The sequence below is a fragment of the Pinus tabuliformis genome, chromosome 9 (genome assembly GCF_031772625.1).
Source record: "Pinus tabuliformis cultivar Carrire ecotype Pingquan chromosome 9, CPIR1, whole genome shotgun sequence".
NCBI classification, from domain to species: Eukaryota; Viridiplantae; Streptophyta; class Pinopsida; order Pinales; family Pinaceae; genus Pinus; species Pinus tabuliformis.
Genome location: NC_142307.1, coordinates 1,751,142,261 through 1,751,159,940, shown reverse-complemented (window position 1 = coordinate 1,751,159,940; position 17,680 = coordinate 1,751,142,261). Strand labels below are relative to the sequence as shown.

Genomic DNA, 17,680 nt, shown 5'->3' with positions numbered 1-17,680 from the left:
GGAATCCCATGTTAGACCTGGTAAGGTCTCTATCAAAGAAACTGTCTGGATGTGAAAATGACTCGATCTGGTTGTGGAAACTAGTTCCTATGGGTTGGAAATTCTTTAGCCTATTGTGGTCTCATAGCTAAAGGAATTAACTAATCAGCTATATGTTATGTTAAAAATGAATTTTACATATAGTTGTGTAAAATATGTTATGCACATTTAACAAGAAATGAGCTTAGTGCTCAATAAGGAGTAATTGGAAATTTTAATTCCTTTATTGTATTATTAATTTTGTGAACATCTTAGTGGTAGCTAAGACAGTTTTTGCTTGATGCAGTGATTGACTGTTTTGATGATTAGAGAGCTAGGTGCTCTTTTGGTACTTTTAGAAGTACTCAGTGGATGTCTTTAGTGAGAGTTACTTCAGTGTGCATGTGGAGCAGTGTTGAGCTCTTAAGTGCTTGCAAAAGTACTGTGATTTAAAAATCATCTAACATTGCACAACTGATTGTTAGTTAAAAGTATTTCATTTGACTCACAATATTATGACTAATGCGATTGAATTTGTTTGTCAAACATTACAAGATTGCTTACCATGGAGGGTTGATGGGTTGTCCAACCACTATTAAAATGCTTACGTGGAAGTGCTCGTGATTTTGAAGAGTAGACGGTAAGTAATGGTAAGTTGATATAGAGTTTGGTTTTTAAAATTTGAATAAGGGCCAAGTGGTGGCAATTAAAAGTTGCATATTTTTGCAATTACGAATGCTTATGACTATTGATGCTTATAACTAATGATATTTCTTATGACTATATCATTACTATTTTGTTGTCATTTCTTGGAATGAAATCTTTGATTTTAAAGAGGAAGGACCACTTTTTGTGCGGTTTAGATGATTATACAATGAGTAAAATCTCAAGTTCTCAATGAAAGATGAACACCGAGGACGGTGTTCCTGTTAAGGGGGGGAGTATGTAATATCCCTATCATAAATAACCGTAACCTTGCGTAAAAGTAATTCAAGATTACGAATCAGTTATTAACTGATTCTTGGTTGTTGTGGAACTGAACGAGAATGAAGGAAACGAGGGAAGGGATGGAGTTAACGTGGCCTGGGGAATTATTACGCAGGGGTAGCAGAGTGATGGTCACGTATTCTACGCTGGCTGATTTGGCGGTGAAGTAATGGCATTCAATGTACTGGAACTCAAAAATGATTGTTCAGAATGATTAACGAGCAGTCTACAAGAATGCATTTAACGCACATGGAAAACAGCTATATAAAATTCCATGCCCAGTTTTTATTCGGATAAGCTTGCGGATTTGAAGCATCGTATCTTGATTTGTTAAACACAGGATTTTATTTGGCGGGCCAGTCTTCGATCGATGGAAGCTTACAGATATGAAGTATGGTATCTGGATATATGAGTTTCGATGTAGAAGGAGAGATGTATTTGAATAGCATCAAGTTTGGGCAGAAAACTCTTATGACTGTATCGCTGCCTCTCTACACGCCTGTTGGAAGGTTCTAAGCCATGCCAATGCGCATCGCTAAGGTATTTAGTTGACATGTTAAGGCAGCTACATGAAGAAGCAATGTTGTTGCAGGAAGATTTGCCACGGAACCTTGTTTGTTGGAACACTGTGTTGTGTGGAAACCCGTGGAGACATTGTAGATGTCAAAACTCAAGAACCCATGATTGCTCGTTAGTGCCGCAGTAGAGAGTCGTATATTGACATGAATCGTTGTTAAAGCCACCGACGTGGGATTGATAGCCAGGCAATTTACTGCTCCAACGAAGTCGGAACATCAAGATGTGGTAACCTGGCTCCCAGTTGCTTCTCTCCGACCAAAGGAATAATGTGTTTGTTTTTCAGTCGATGGTACAACTGAAAAAGATAAGTATCTTGCTCTTTTTCTAGTAGGAAAAATATATATGTGCGTTGTTGACTAATGGAAACTGCAAATTCTTCCATGTAGACACGTTTTACTGTTTTGTATTATTTTTCCAGCGAGAGCTGAGTTCAATGCTAGGTAATTAATATATGAAGCGAGCCTATTTGATTCATATTATAAAATGCTCAAGTTTACATAGAAATCTGTTATACCGTGGCTGCAGCTCACTTAGGTGCATTGAGTGTTATCTAGTTAGTCACAATGCATGCTGATCCTAAATTATATGGTAGAATACTAAGAAAGGGGATATGTGTTGCACACATCAAAGAAGGGTGATTATGATAAGTTAAGGGATGCACTAAGGATTAGCCATCGTGTTATAGAGGTATGTTCTTGTATGGACAGAACTATTGAGTCATATTCCTTTAGGAAAATGATATGTGATTACCTTATGCTAACGTAACTATTATCTTAGTTTCTTGTTGAACGAGATGTGTAAGCACACGAGATTTGTGTTAGCTTTCATTAGAAAGGGTATACATATGCATGCAGGAAGAGACAACAAGTTGTGTTAGTTTGCTTTACATGTTTGCAGGCAACAAAAGTAATGGCTAAAGGACTAGCTCTTTTGGTAAAAGTTTATGTAAATTTTCATGTAAGCAGATTATAACTGATGTTGTAGTTAGTCCCTTCAAGGGTATGCCTTAATGTTTTGTCCTCTAAGAATATGTGCTTGAGCGAAGGGAAAATGCTAAATAATATGATTATTTATAAATGAAATCATGATGTCAATATTGATAATGACAACATGGACTTGTAAAACTAATGGTTAGAATTCTTAAAGAGAATTATGCATTAATGTAAATAAACATTGTGGAGGTCCAACAATATTTGCTTGAGTATATGCACTAGTTACATAGTATGTCATGCTTGCTCATGCATATGAACAGATGCTAAAAGATCTCTGTTAGAGGTTGATTATTGATTCATTATTATGGTATCTAATCTTGTTGCCAAGCTTGTTGACAACTACATTGACAGGAAAAGATGACGAATGGAGCCAAAGAAAAGTGATGTTAACATTGTGGCAGGAAAGTGATCAATGGTCCATTCAGATGAGTTCGAGTTGTAGGATCGTGCATGGCCAGAATACTCATGCCACAAGGAATGTTGTATGTGGCGGTTTGTAAGTAAAAGATTACATGGAAACTGTATTAGCTTTTAGCTAGTTATGTGACGACTTAATGATAAATCGTTGTAATGATTTTATAACAATGGTTAAGGGATGAAATCCCTTATAAGCCATTGAGTGAGGGGTGAAAACCCTCACGAGCGTTTAATAATAAGATTAAACGTTTGCTGGTTTTCACCCTACGGGGTTTCCAGGGTATATCGGTGTTCAATGGTGTGATTGCCTTTTGTGTCAGTTTGATGATGATTATTCTTTAGTTGATGTGCTAATCATTATGTCCAAAGTATGTGATTAATTTGTATGGTGAAGGAAAATCCTGGAATCGACAGAAGGTTCATGAGACAGTTTATGTTATTACACTACCACATTGGTGGTTAATGGTTATGAAACTTATTGTCTTTTACTGCAATTTACTTGATGTATTAATGAATGTTATATCTAATGGTTATTGATGAATTGAGGAGTTGAGATTCGGATAATTACTTATGGATTGTTTGTATCAAAAATTCTAACTCCTTACTTTTACCTGCGAGGTTACTGAGGTACATTAAATGCGCCCGTCGTGCGCCCGTGCCCGGTGCCCGTCTCACAATCACCCGAAGGCCTGACATTCTCCTCCACCTGAAATCGTTGTCGTCCTCGACAACATACCATCATCCATGATGTTGTCCCCTCCACATAAGGCAAACATCACCGCGACATATGTAGAACCACTGTCATCTACAATATGTTGTCCATGTGTGTGTCTCCTCCAAAGTGAAGAGATCATCTCATCAAACCGACTCTCGATGTGCCCCATTCAGGTCCATGAAGTCCTCTTCATCATCTGCAATGTGCCATCCTCAAGTCTCTAATCTTATCAACTCTTGATGTGCCCCATTCAGGTCCATGAAGTGCTCTTCATTCTCTGCAATGTGCCATCCTCAAGTTCCCATGTCACACTAGCAAGTCCTCTTGCATAACATTCCTGCCCTAGCACTCCTCTTTGGATGTCCCTTGACATCTCTACAAGTGCTTCCACACAATGTCCTTGCATAGGTCTGCCATGCTCCATATCTTCAAGTCTCCAACCTGATGTCCATGACTAAGTTGCCCATGTAGTCCAACCAAGTAGACACATCACAACATCTAGCCATCCCATCCAAGTCTTCAACTTTCGGTTTAGTGAACTCGGTCACCCAACCATCTCATCATCATTTCATGAGTCCCTTCATCATAGCTCCTCCACCAAAGTGTCCATCAAGACTTGCTCTTGGTCTCGGCCATGACAAGTCCACCCAAAACGTCATCATCACCATAAAGAAGCCTTCTCCCAAGGCCCCTTGTAAAGTTGGTGTGGTTCCTTCCTACCAAGGCCTCCACACCAACCTTCCTCCAAGGTTGTTCATCGAGAAAGGAAAGCCAGGAAGCTCCCTCCCTGACTCTCATCCACCCATGTATCGGATTGATGTTGTGTCCTCAAGTATCTGTGCACAGCCTCAATCTCCTCACATGTACATCCAAGCTCACCTAGCTTGTCCTTTGTCAGCTGAAAGTCATATATGCCCATGGCATACCTGCAAAAGTCCACTATCCCGGCAGGATCTCTACCCTTATAACCTTCATCAACCACTGCCTTTGAAGTAGCACTCGGGCTTCCTTCATTTGCAACTCTATTGTGAAGATCCTTAGTAGAAGATGCTCCCATCAAGTGTCTCCAAGTTCGTGAGACCTTCTTCTCACTTCCTCCACTCTTCTTCCCAGCCTTTGCTATGAAGTCCACCAACTTATTTTCCTTTGTTTGCACAATACTCCCAAGTCCTCTTTGCTCCACATCCTCATGCTTCACATTTGGATCTTTGGGATACAAGATCATAGAATTCATCCTTGGTCTATAACCCAGGCAACTCCTTCTATTTATAGGCACCATCATGGTTTCTCCTCCAGCTGTGATCAAGAGAATGTCCCGGTCCACCATTGGTATGGCTTGTGCTAGCTCCGTGAAGTCTAGTCCTAACACCATAGAATGATCATCCATGTCCACCACTCTCAAGTCCAACTTCCCGAACCATGGTCCTACTCTCACCTGTGTGTCCTTCAACACACCATTAACTGTTCTAATGGTAGAGTTGATAGCTTTGAAAGCACTCCATTCTTTTTCCATTTTTGTCTTCTTTCCAAAGGACTTTGCTGCTTTCCTGCTCAAGAAGCTATGAGTAGCTCCCGTATCGACCAAAGCTGCAAACTTCCTTCCTTTCACGGTCACTTGCACAAAACTCAGCTTCAAGGAACCACCTCCTACTGTTGGCTTTGTCTTGTGTCTCACCTCAGCAACCTTCTTCAAGAATTCGGCCTGAGAAGTGTCAATAGGCTCATGCTCCTTCTTGACATTCCTCTTAAGGTACTTCACCTCCTTGCTTGGTCCTTCTAGGGAACTCGGTCCCGGCCTAGCTTGACTTGCTTCAAGCTTTCCTTCCACCGTGTTCTGCTCAAGTGCACCAACCAAGTGTCCATTGACCAAGTTCATAGAACTAAACTTTCGAAAGTCCTCTGGATGTTCTCGGTAGTGAGTTCCCAACCTGTCAATGTAGTCAAGTTCTTCTTGTTCAATTACAACAACCTCTTTACTGAGAAATTTCCTCTTGATTTCGGCTTCCACTTGGTCACTTTCCTTCCTCAACTGGGCTCTCTCATCAAAGAGCTCTTGAAGACTAAGATCACCATGTCGGACTTCCTCATCAACTTTCTTGAGCTTCCTATTAGTAGTACTGCACAACCTTGGTTCGACTTGATCAACCTCAAGTTCACCTTTTGTTGTGGCCACGGCTTCCTCTTCCTTGTTGGCATCAAATGCAACTTGCTTCATTGCCCAACTAAGTTGGAGAAGTCCTTCGACATTCTTTCTCAAGGATTTAAGTTCTTCACGGATTCGGGGCCTCTCTTCCTTCAACCTCTTCAACCTGTCCAAGGTAAGCAAGAGCTTCTTTCTCCCTTCACCCAAACTCGCCATGCCTTGCTGTCCACTGTCATGAGCAACCCAGCTCATCAGCTTCAAAACCTGTTCTTTGTCACGAGCAACCTTTGCTCACCAGCTCCCGACCGAGCTCTGATACCAACTGTCACGCCCCTACACCTGCGGTGATCTTCCAACCGCTTGTAGCGAGGTGCGGCACCATCGAGCGCTTTATTTTTAACAATACTAACACCCATGGACTACGCCTACTTCAACATGAACATACTTAGTTTATGTTTTTACGACCGAATAAAGCATTATCCTTTATACTTTAGTGAAGATCATTCTCAATTATTAACCATTTACAATAAACTGAGAACATCAACAATAATCAAGTACAAAGGGAGGGGCAACTCCCAGAAAGTCTGCCCAACAATGTATTATAACAAATTTTCTTCAATAGTACAAATACAAGTGATGCTTGACAATCTTCAAGCCAACACTTAGAATAATTTTACAACAAGGCATAAAACAACCTTATACAATTATATGCACCTTTGCACAAAGTGGAACGCTCACCCAAGCCACCTATTTCACCTTGCCAAATCCTGCATACAATTATCTGCACATAACTCCACTTTCGGCACGCTTGCCTCACTCAAACCGCACTTAAGTCCAAAACTGCGCCTTGGAAGACCTACGCATGAGCTATGCGTAGTCTCCTTTACCTCTGCATTGTTTTTACCCCTTGTGCGTATTTGCTGTACGAAGTTGAATGGGTAAAATGAGGTGCAACCACCTCTTATTTATACGCTTCACATCTTGGCATATAACCTTGGGCCGACATCTTAAATTATACCATGAAGCCCCCACGTTATATTTTTATGGTGTCGGCTTGGGTATATTTTATGCCCCACGTTTTAATGCATATAAACCTTCGCATATCCTTATAACACATGCGTACAAGTGTGGAATGACACTTAGTCATTTTTCCACACGCTCCATAACGTCGCATGGTTTCGTCGCATTGTGTCGCACATCCACCGCCGCTCGTCGCAAACCCGTCGCACAATCGGTTGTCGCGCGCCCATCGTGCGCCCGTCGTGCGCCCGTGCTCGGTGCCCGTCGCACAATCACCCGGAGGCCTGACACTCGAGGTCCAATTATTCATGTGCTAGCCACAATTTCCTCCTCAGATAATGATTTGCATGTTCATGTTGGTTGGTCTTAGGCATTGTTATCGTGGTATTGATGGTGCAAAATCATTTTATGTTTTTCCTGGTTATTTGATGTATGGTCTTAGATTTTAGTGTGTTGGTTGTCTTAGCTATGTTGTAATTTTTTTTAGAATGTATAGCCTTCAAAGCTTGTTGTATGTCTGTGATGTTTTGAGTCTTATGCATGGCTCTGGTTGTTATTGTTTCAATGCAATGTTGGATTTTCTTAGCTCACAAATATGCATGCCTGCTATGGTATCAAGAAGCTTATCCTCTAGCTATGTATGAACTATGTATAAGCTCTCGAAGAGAGGCTCATTCTTGGTTTTGGTGTGTCATCAGCAAGAAATTTCAACAATGTTATTTAGATATCTGTTTATTGAGTAATATAAATTTGCAATTTTATATATATACACCAAACTGAATTCTTATATATAAAACTTATAAAATATGACATAGTTTAACATCCATATCCATACTATGACCAGAACATTAAATATGTGTGAATATTTTTATTCATTTATTTTGGTAAATCATTAAACAATGATTTTATTTTTTTAGATGTGCTTTAAAAAAAACTCAAGAAAAGGTATTGTAAATTGTGAGAATCAAACTTTAGAGCATAAACAACAATTAGTATGACCACCAGCGTGAATCAAGTCACGCATGTGCTTTATAATGTGACAACGGGAGTTGAGAAAATAGATAGAAATTTAAGTATATATATATATATATATATATATATATATATTCGACAAAACTAGAGATGGTTTTTGTGTCCTCCCTTTTGTTCAAATTGAACAAATCTGGACAGGATGGCTGTGAAATATAGGCACATCCATCCCCCACTGACCTAAAAAGATAATGAAAATGAAATAAATTTAATCGTGGGAGTAGAGAAGCACAAATAACTTTAATCACGGAAGAACGGATAACTTCAATCACATCTACACGCTTATCTATACAATCTCTTTTGTGATTATCATAATCCAGAGGACATACTCAGCTCTACATGCCAAATTTATACATTGAATATGGATGGCAAGGAAACTGTGAGTGTGACTAAACATATCTGAATTATGACTAAACATGTATGAATTTAAGCCACTCAGTGAGATAGATCCCCGATGTAGGTCGAATCGATTGCACTTGTGCCTAACCGATTAATTAAATCTCGTTTCCTTTGTATGTCGTCTTAGCATGGACGTGGGGCGTCTTGCAATCCAGATAGAGATTGATGACTTGTAGCATTAGAATCCATTGAAGTTTACACATCGAAATAGGTAGAGGTGGAGGTACCAGATGCAGTAGATCTACCATGCTAGGCATCAGAGGTATATGTAGTTTCAACTGTTCTAGAATGGTTGAACGACGAGTGACTTGGCACATAAATCAAGGATTTCAATTCACACGGTGGGTTCCAATCATCGGAGCGGCTAATTAAGGACAGTAAATAAAGGAAGTCGGTTGACAGTTAAGCTGTGGAATCCAACGACAGAATGCTTTTTAATCGTCTAACAAATGATCACACGGTACAAAGTAGTGTAAAGTAGCAGCTAAGGGAATTTCTTCCCAAAGGAACCCCTTACGAGGTAAAAATCAAATTATGTACTTAGAAAGATCTATTTTCCGAATAAAGGTTCATAAAATTTGAAGTAGTTGTTGTTATTAAAACTTGAAAGGTTTTCTCACATGGTCAAAAACATCAAACTTTTGGAATCATATTTGATTTTCTTGCACCAGTTTATCTTAGTATATTTATCTTTTATTAAAGCATTATGATTTGATTTATTTGGGGATCCTCTAAGATATGAGCATATAACTACCTGTATTCAATGGTGATCACATGTCATTGATAGGTTAGGATTTTTTAATATATAAATCAAATTATGAAAAATTATTGAAATATATAAAAATTGAGTTGAAAAAAATTAAAATAATCGAAATATATATGAAAAATCAGAAGTGTTTACATGAATGTAGCATATTGTACTTATGAAATTTTAATAGAAAATAACATATGTAATAATTTTAGGAAGAGAGGTTGAAAGAGTTTTTTTTATAAGTATCTTAATTAAATTATAATAATAATAATATTATTATTATTATTATTATTATTATTGTATGAGTTAAACAAAATTTTTAACCATGGAGATTCACCCCACTTTACCATATACTTATTAATACCACATGCTCAATATGAAGTGTTGATATTACATTTACTTTAATTAATTAATTTGAGATAAATTATTAAAAGAGCATAATTAATTTAGAGATAAATATTCACTTTTCATTTCATATACTCTCTCATGTTCCATAAAAGTTAAATCTCTACCACCCCTAATAACTAATAATAATTAAATTAAAATTATGAAAAATCCATCTTAAAATAAAAATAAAAATACCTCTGCAAAATAAATTTCATTAGCGTAATGTGTTCCCAAGATACATTATCCTGGTTCCCTTATCATACTCTAGTGAAACATTACACTCGTTACTTCTACGAGTACCTAAACAGTTATAGCTAACCTTGTTGCAGGCTATAAGGACCCACTTTTAACGCTTCATAAACACCTTTATTTGAGATACAATGACCTTATTTTTTTACTACTACGGGAGAAGAAAGGTGGTGTTGAATTTGAGAACAGCATTGAATCCGAGAATGGATTCCGTGGTAACAATCGCATAGCCACGAGCAAATCTGAACTTGCCCGTCCCTCCAACCACTGCATACTCACACTTCAGTTGATCGAACCTGCAGGTTCCCTGAAACTCCAGAGTGCTGCCGTCGTACTCAAAGATGAGCGTGAAAGCCATGAAGAAATCAAGTCCGGTAACCAGATTTGAATTCACGTACGTTCCTTGCGCTCGGCCCACAATATTGTCAGAGGCAGATTCGTAGCCAGGAATTTTGGTTATGACATCGCTCATAACTATGACGGTTCCAAGCTTGCCCGAGTTTGAAGAAGACCCATTTACTCTCGTGACTGTCAAGGGGCTGAGGTTGCTCCCTTTCAAATTGTTGTGCATGTAGAACACCATGTTGGTCTCACTTTCACCCGCAGCCGCCTGCAGGGAGACGATGACGATCATGGCCATGACTGGAAACAAAAGACCGGAAACCATGGAACAAGAATGGAAGAAGTTAAAAAAAAATATAGATGGGGGAGTTTGCGAGAGAGTGTTGCAGCGCTGATGAATAAATAGGTGCTACCAGCCATAAACGACATAGCTTCCAGATTCTAAATCCAGACCCCCATTGCATATGTGGGTTCAGAGGGCAACCGCAAAGTCAATGGCCAGATCCAGCTGGTTTACATAATTTAATATTGATTGATGCTCTTCTATTTTGCCATGCTTTTCCCTAACCATGATAGCCAAACAAAATGCTTTGCTCTGCCATTCAGAGATACACACTAAACTGATATTCAGACCTAACGAGCCATTGTTCTAGAAGATGCAGATATAATATAAGATGTATGGGGCCGTTTTCAGCAGAATATTTTTATCCAGTGTGGCACCATTTTAGAACATCTCACGGTGGTTGGAAGCACGAAACCTAATTATGATTTTTCAAATGTAAATACTATCTCAATTTTCTCCAAAATACTCTTAACATTATCCATGGAAGATTTAATGAAATTTACTTGCACACTTTCACTAAGATGGGCTACAAACGAAGTTGTAACCTGCTGCCCTTCTAAACTAAAACCTCCGACATATAACTGATTAACACTGATAGTATCCGAATTAAGCCTCCAAGGTGTTTGAATTTGCACAAGATGACTTGCAGCGAATATTATGACTTCGAAGTCAATAATTTTCATACTGACCAACCTAATTTGTAAAAATCAGAAACCAAAATAATTATATAACATATCTACAATTAGTATGGGGCGCTAGATCATTTGGCGTGGGGAATCTGGTTTTTTCACGGAGGCTCCATACTTTTCGGCGTTTGGTCTCTTCTAAACAATAGGATTTTTGGAGGTTGAGATGTACAAATCGTCTATGGTAACCTTATTGTCAATGTAAAAAATTTAGTAATAATAAAATAAAAGTACTATAAAAATTAAAATTATATATATAAAAAAGAGTAATAATTGGTTTGTTGCTAAATTAGTTAATTTAATGTTAATTTATTATCTACATATAATTTTTTTTATCTGGGAATCAAGTTAATGACTTTTAATTTACCACTAAGTTTAATGCTAAATGATATTAAGAGGAACTTAGATTTTCTAAAGACATGTAAAATGATACTTAGAAAATGATCTATAAATTATTTTGGATATTTTACTCGACATTTTTTAGTTCTTTACTATAGATTTGATAAATCTATATTGAAAATTCAAAATATATATTACGAGTGTTATTTTCTCTAATTTGAATTTATTAAGTTATTGTTTTTATGAGTGTAATATAGAAAATACATAAAAATACAATCTAACACACTCACAATCAAAATTGAAAAATACAATCTAACACACTCACAATCAAAATTGAAAAATACAATCTAACACACTCACAATCAAAATTGAGCAAGCAGTAGGAAAATTTCTTTGTGAGAAAATCTTCACCAAATTCAAGATACCTCCAAACAAATTCACTTAAATTTTCATTGAATACTTGATGGTAAGATAAGATATGGAACACAAAGTTACTACACCATATCACCTGTACGCCAATGGGGAAGTAGAGGGGAAAAACAAAATTCTTGAGGCAATTATCACTAAGACTAATAGACTACACCTGAAATATTTGGATAGGAGACTCCCTAAAGCTCTATAGGTCTACAAGACAATATGGAGGACTACTATTAGCTACACCCCATATGAACTTGGGTACGAAAAGAGACTATTGTTTCCAATTGAAATAGAGATTTGGACACTTATAATAGCTGTAAAACTTGGAATGGAATTATCTAAAGCTTAGGAGAAGGAGCTCTTTTGAATCAACTAATTGGATGAAGAGATTGCCTTGCACCAAATAGCAATAATAAAACTTCAAATACCTCAGTGGTAGGAAAATATTATCGAGGAGAAGAAATTTAAAGATGTAGACCGGGCATTGTTATTTGACTCGAAGTTCAAGGATTTTGGAGCGAAGTTATGCCCTTGATGGCTGGAGCCTTATGGGATTGATATTGTGTTTAATAACAGGGCCATAAAGCTTTGCACCATCAATGTAGAGAGAACTCTTTTGATGGAAATTGGACATATTCCTCATTTGCATCATAAACTTTTGTTCAATAAAGTTTTTTTTAAGCAGGATCACCTATGTATGGATTAATCTAGATATTTTCAACAAAAGAACCTCTTATAGATGATTCATTCCATCACCATTGATTTGGATTGGATCATTATATTATTTTTCATATATATTATTACTTTTAAAGTGGAAGAAGTGGAGGAATTAGGTCACATGACCATTTTCACTTACTGATGAGACAAATTTTAGAAAATTGGGCTCTGAAACCTTTCTGTAGTAGTTTGAGGCACAAAATATTACTTTTTTGGGATACTTATTTTTTACTAATAATGCACCCATTCATGTTATTTTACACATAGATACCTTTCTAATGGCACAATAACTACCTCAATTGGAGTCTGTATGCAAAAGTTATGCCACCCAAAAGTTGACCTTGTTGTTTTGACCACCATACACATAATGGCACAATAATTACCTCAGTTTGAGTATATATGCAAAATTTTTGCCACCCAAAAGTTAACCTTCTTGTTTTGACCACCATACACATAGATACATTTCTAATGGCATAATAATTACATCAATTGGAGTTTGTATGGAAAAGTTATGTCACCCAAAAGTTGACCTTCTTGTTTTGACCACCATAACTTGTAAGATGTCACCTCAACCCCTATTATTCATGGAAATGAAGCTAACCAAGTGATCATGATGAATAAGACTCTAGAAGAGTCCATAGTGTAACTCTAGTTAAAGGTTGAAGGAGTCCAAACTTGACCACTATAAGGCTATCAGGTAATTGGGTCATTAAGAGGAAAAGGGGTTTCATTCTATTTGAGTGTAGCCTATAGTGGATTGGGATAGGTAAAACAAAGACGATTGGTATATCCATTTTCCATTCAAAGAAAAAGAAGAGAACCATATTTTCTACCATAGAAAACAGTAATTATTTTCTACCATAAATAAAATATTTTAATTTCTATTTTAATTTTACATCTATTTTATATACAAAGATAAAATAATTCAAAAAAAATTACTTTTTAGGAATGTGTGAAATTATTTTACTACATACTATGGAATTGACAAATGACATGTAAAAATAACATTATTGATATTAAATTCTATGATTTATTTTATATTCAGTTCCCATGCAATATGGAAAACAAAAAAATATTTCAATGTCAATCATGAATAAAATATTAAATAACATAATTTTATATAAAATTTATAATAATAATAATAATAAAATAATTAATTGTTTTTTATATTTTCGCTTTCCTTTAAGAGGGCATGTAATTTATTTTATTCTTAATATGGAGTTTATATATAACATTTATAAGATATTAATAACCAAAATAATTATATATAGAGACGATATATGTTTTCTACTTTTGAATATGAGAGGGCATGTATTGACATTTCAATGTGGAAAATGTGAAACATTAATAAAATATTTCAATGTCAACTATTTATATACTCAACTTTTTCACTTAAAAAAATTACATCTTGAAATTTTTGATACTTCTCGAGGCTTAATAAATTCTGAGTTGAGATGGATCTATCATGATCTAACCATGTTGTAACAACTCATGGGTTGGTTAGGTAATTTCCTCTTAGGAATTGTATTTCACATGTTCCTATTTTTTTTTTTAATTTTGAAATCTAACATATTTTAGTTGGAAATAATTTTAGTTATCTTTTCATTTTTTTTATATAATATTTTAACTTCTAAATTTCATGCTTGAAATTAAATTAATATTTTTTTTTGGGAATTGTATTTACATGTTTCTAATTTGATTAAAATTTTATATTTAAACATATTAGGGTGTGGAAGAAATGACTTTTTTCACGATATTTTTTTAACCAAAATACCGAAGCAATTTTTAAAAGCTTAAATTTAAATTGTTTAATATGTAGAATTCAAGTGCCACGAGGAGTTTTTCGAAATTCTTTATAAAATTGTTTTGTTAGTGAAAAAAAATATTTTAACTACTTTTTACATTTTCATTTATTATTTTAAATTCTAAATTCCATGGTTAAAATTAGATTATTGTTAAAAAATAAGACTATGAGTATTAGATAATTCTATTGTAAATATGTATGTGGCTAGTTGTAAAAACTTGATTGTAGCCTTTTGAGATCATTTCTTGGAACTAATGTGTTATACACACAAGATAAAAATAAGTAAGTGCTATAAAGTGTATTGAAATTATTTGTTAATTTATAGTATATATTTGTCAATAGCTCTGTCTATTTTGGAATAGGGCTTCCAGAATTTCAATTTAATTATCAATAACTATTAGGTGGATGATATGGATTTAATATTATGAAACATTAATATTTTTAGTAGTATACACAAATCAAATGTTGAGATTTATCTCCAAAATAGTTATGTCTTTTTAACCCTTTTAATTAAATTTATTAATTAAAAAAATGTGATATGAACAAGTCTCATATGAAGTAAGCTATAGTTTTTTGGGGACATGGTATTGATAAGTCATGGTATTGGCCCATAGTATTGTAAAAAAATTTATTTATTAATTAGTATCTTTATGGTAAAGTCATGTAATCTTATTTTATATATATATTTTTAATGTATATATGTTTAAATTATACATTAATTATTTTTATAAATAATAATAATTTAAAATAAAATCATAATTTAATTAATTTTTACGATTTTTTTAATTTTAACAATATAGTATTTATAATAAAATAATTATTTTAATATTTATTATTAATTAATATATATTTTTATTAACCATTAACAAACAATTAATTCATATGACTAGATTAATTTATATATTACATATCCCCTAAAGAGTGCGTTAGCGCACTCGACTGTCAAGGCCGCCATCGACGGAGTCACTCACTATTCATATGGTGAGGGTCCTCTCTAATATATACTCTATTTTTTAATATTTATGTATACTCCATTTTTTTATATTAAATTTGGTCATCGGTTATGAAGAATCACTTTTGAATTTATAATGTACTCATGCATAGAAATCAAATTATATTTTCCTTGCTAATTATATTTTCCCAGTAAAAGTTTATGTACAAATCATTGTAGTTATTGTTCTTAAAACTTAAAAGATTCCCTCACATGGTAAAAAACATCAAACTTTTGGAATCATATTTGACTTTCTTGTCCCCATCTATCTTAACATGCTTATTTTTTATTAAAGCATTATCATCTGATTTATTTGGGGATACATCCTCTAGGATATGAGCATACATCTACATCTACTTGTATGCAATGGTGATCACGAGTCATTGATAGGCTAGGATCTTTTTACACAGATCTATTTGTGAAAGACTATGGTGATCACGAGTCATTGATAGGCTAGGAATTTTTTACACAGATAAACTTGTGAAAGACTATGGTGATCACGAGTCATCGATAGGCTAGATTTTTTTACACAGATCAGTTTGTGAAAGACTATTGAAATATATAAGAATTGAGTTGACAGAAATTAAAACAATTGGAATACATGAAAAACTCAAAAGCGTTTACATGAATAAATCAAAAGTGTTTATATGAATGTAGGATATTGTACTTATGAATAAAAAAGAGCATATTTAATTGTAAGCAATGGTTGTAGGAAGAGGTGTTGAAAGAGTTTTTTTAGATATGGTTTGCTGACAAATTTATATATTTAAAATGGTTTAAATATTTATTATTATAGTTATATAAATTAAATAGCTAGTAAATATTGATTGATATAATATTTATTTTATAATATATTTTACATGATTTTGATTAAAAATTAGTAAAAGTTAATTAAATTATAATTTTATTTTTATTTTTTATCATTATTATTAATTAAAAATTAAGGATTATTAATTAATATACCAATTGTTTTTAATTAAGGAGATTCATCTTACTTTACCATAAAATTTAATAGTTTCTATAAATAGTTTTTACAATATCATGATGGTTATTATGATTTATCAATACCACATACTCAATATGACACATGTTGATATTACATTTTTTTTAATTAATTAATTTGAAGTAAATTATTAAAAAACATAATTAATTTGGAGATAAATATTAACCTTTGATCTATGAATATTACTATGGATATTTTGACATATTTCATGGAAATTAAATCTCTATCATCCATTTAATAATTAATAATAATTAAATTAAAATTTTAAAAATTATATAATCTCTTTGATACATATAAATACATAATAAAATTCCTTCACTTAACTAATTTGTTAAATCTTAATAAAATTCCTTCACTTAACTAATTTGTTAAATCTTAATGGCTTCTCAAGAGACATTATACTTGTCCCTTATCATACTCTTCTAGTTGAACATTACACTCGTTACTTTATATTTCAACAATGTAGACATTTTAATTATGCAAGTATCTTAACAGTTATGGCTAACCTTGTTGTAGGATATGGGGACCCACTATTAAGGCTTCATAAACACCATTATTTGTGATACAATGACCTTATTTACTTAGATGAACCTTTTTCACAACGGTTTGACTACGGGAGAAGAAAGTTGGTGTTGAATTTGAGAAGAGCATTGGGCCCGGAACTGGATTGCGTGGTAGCAACCGCATACCCACCAGCAAACCTGAACTTGCCCGTCCCTCCAACCACCGCATACTCACACTGCGGTTGATCGAACCTGTCGGTTCCCTGCAACTCCAAAGTGCTGCCGTTGTACTCCATATTCTGAAAGATAACGGTGAAAGCCATGAAGAAATCAAGTCCAGTAACCAGAATTGTTTTCACGTACGTTCCTTGCGCTCGGCCCACAATATTGTCAGAGGCAGATTCGGAGCCAGGAATTTTAGTTATGATATCGCTCATAACTATGACGGTTCCAAACTTGCCCGGGCTTGAAGAAGAGCCATTTAATCCCGCAACTGTAAAGGAACTGAGGTTGCTCCCTTTCAAATTGTCGTGCATGTAGAACACCATGCTGGTCCCACTTTCACCCGCAGCAGGCTGCAGGGAGACGATGACAATGATGGCAATCACTGGAAACAAAAGACCGGAACCCATGGAACAAGAATGAAAGAAGTTACAAAAAAAATATAGATGGTGGAGTTTGCGAGAGTATTGCAGCGCTAATGGATAAATAGGTGCTACCAGCCATAAACAACATACCTTCCAGATCCTAATTCCAGACCGCGATTGTATATTTGGTCCAAAACGGCAACCCCAAAGTCAATGGCCAGATCCAACTGGTTTACATAATTTAATATCGATTGATGCTCTT

The 17,680-nt window shown here is 34.8% G+C and overlaps 2 protein-coding genes across 2 annotated transcripts; both read right to left on the bottom strand.

Annotated features, from left to right (window-relative positions):
- Positions 1-9,801: 9,801 nt before the first annotated feature.
- LOC149155729 (dirigent protein 1-like) lies at positions 9,802-10,353 on the bottom strand. The gene has a single exon (XM_089439721.1). The coding sequence runs from the start codon at positions 10,351-10,353 to the stop codon at positions 9,838-9,840; it is 516 nt and encodes a 171-aa protein (XP_089295847.1). The 3' UTR covers positions 9,802-9,837.
- A 6,585-nt stretch (positions 10,354-16,938) lies between these two features.
- On the bottom strand, positions 16,939-17,463 carry LOC149155728 (dirigent protein 2-like). The gene has a single exon (XM_089445107.1). The coding sequence runs from the start codon at positions 17,461-17,463 to the stop codon at positions 16,939-16,941; it is 525 nt and encodes a 174-aa protein (XP_089301233.1).
- Between the last annotated feature and the right edge of the window lie 217 nt (positions 17,464-17,680).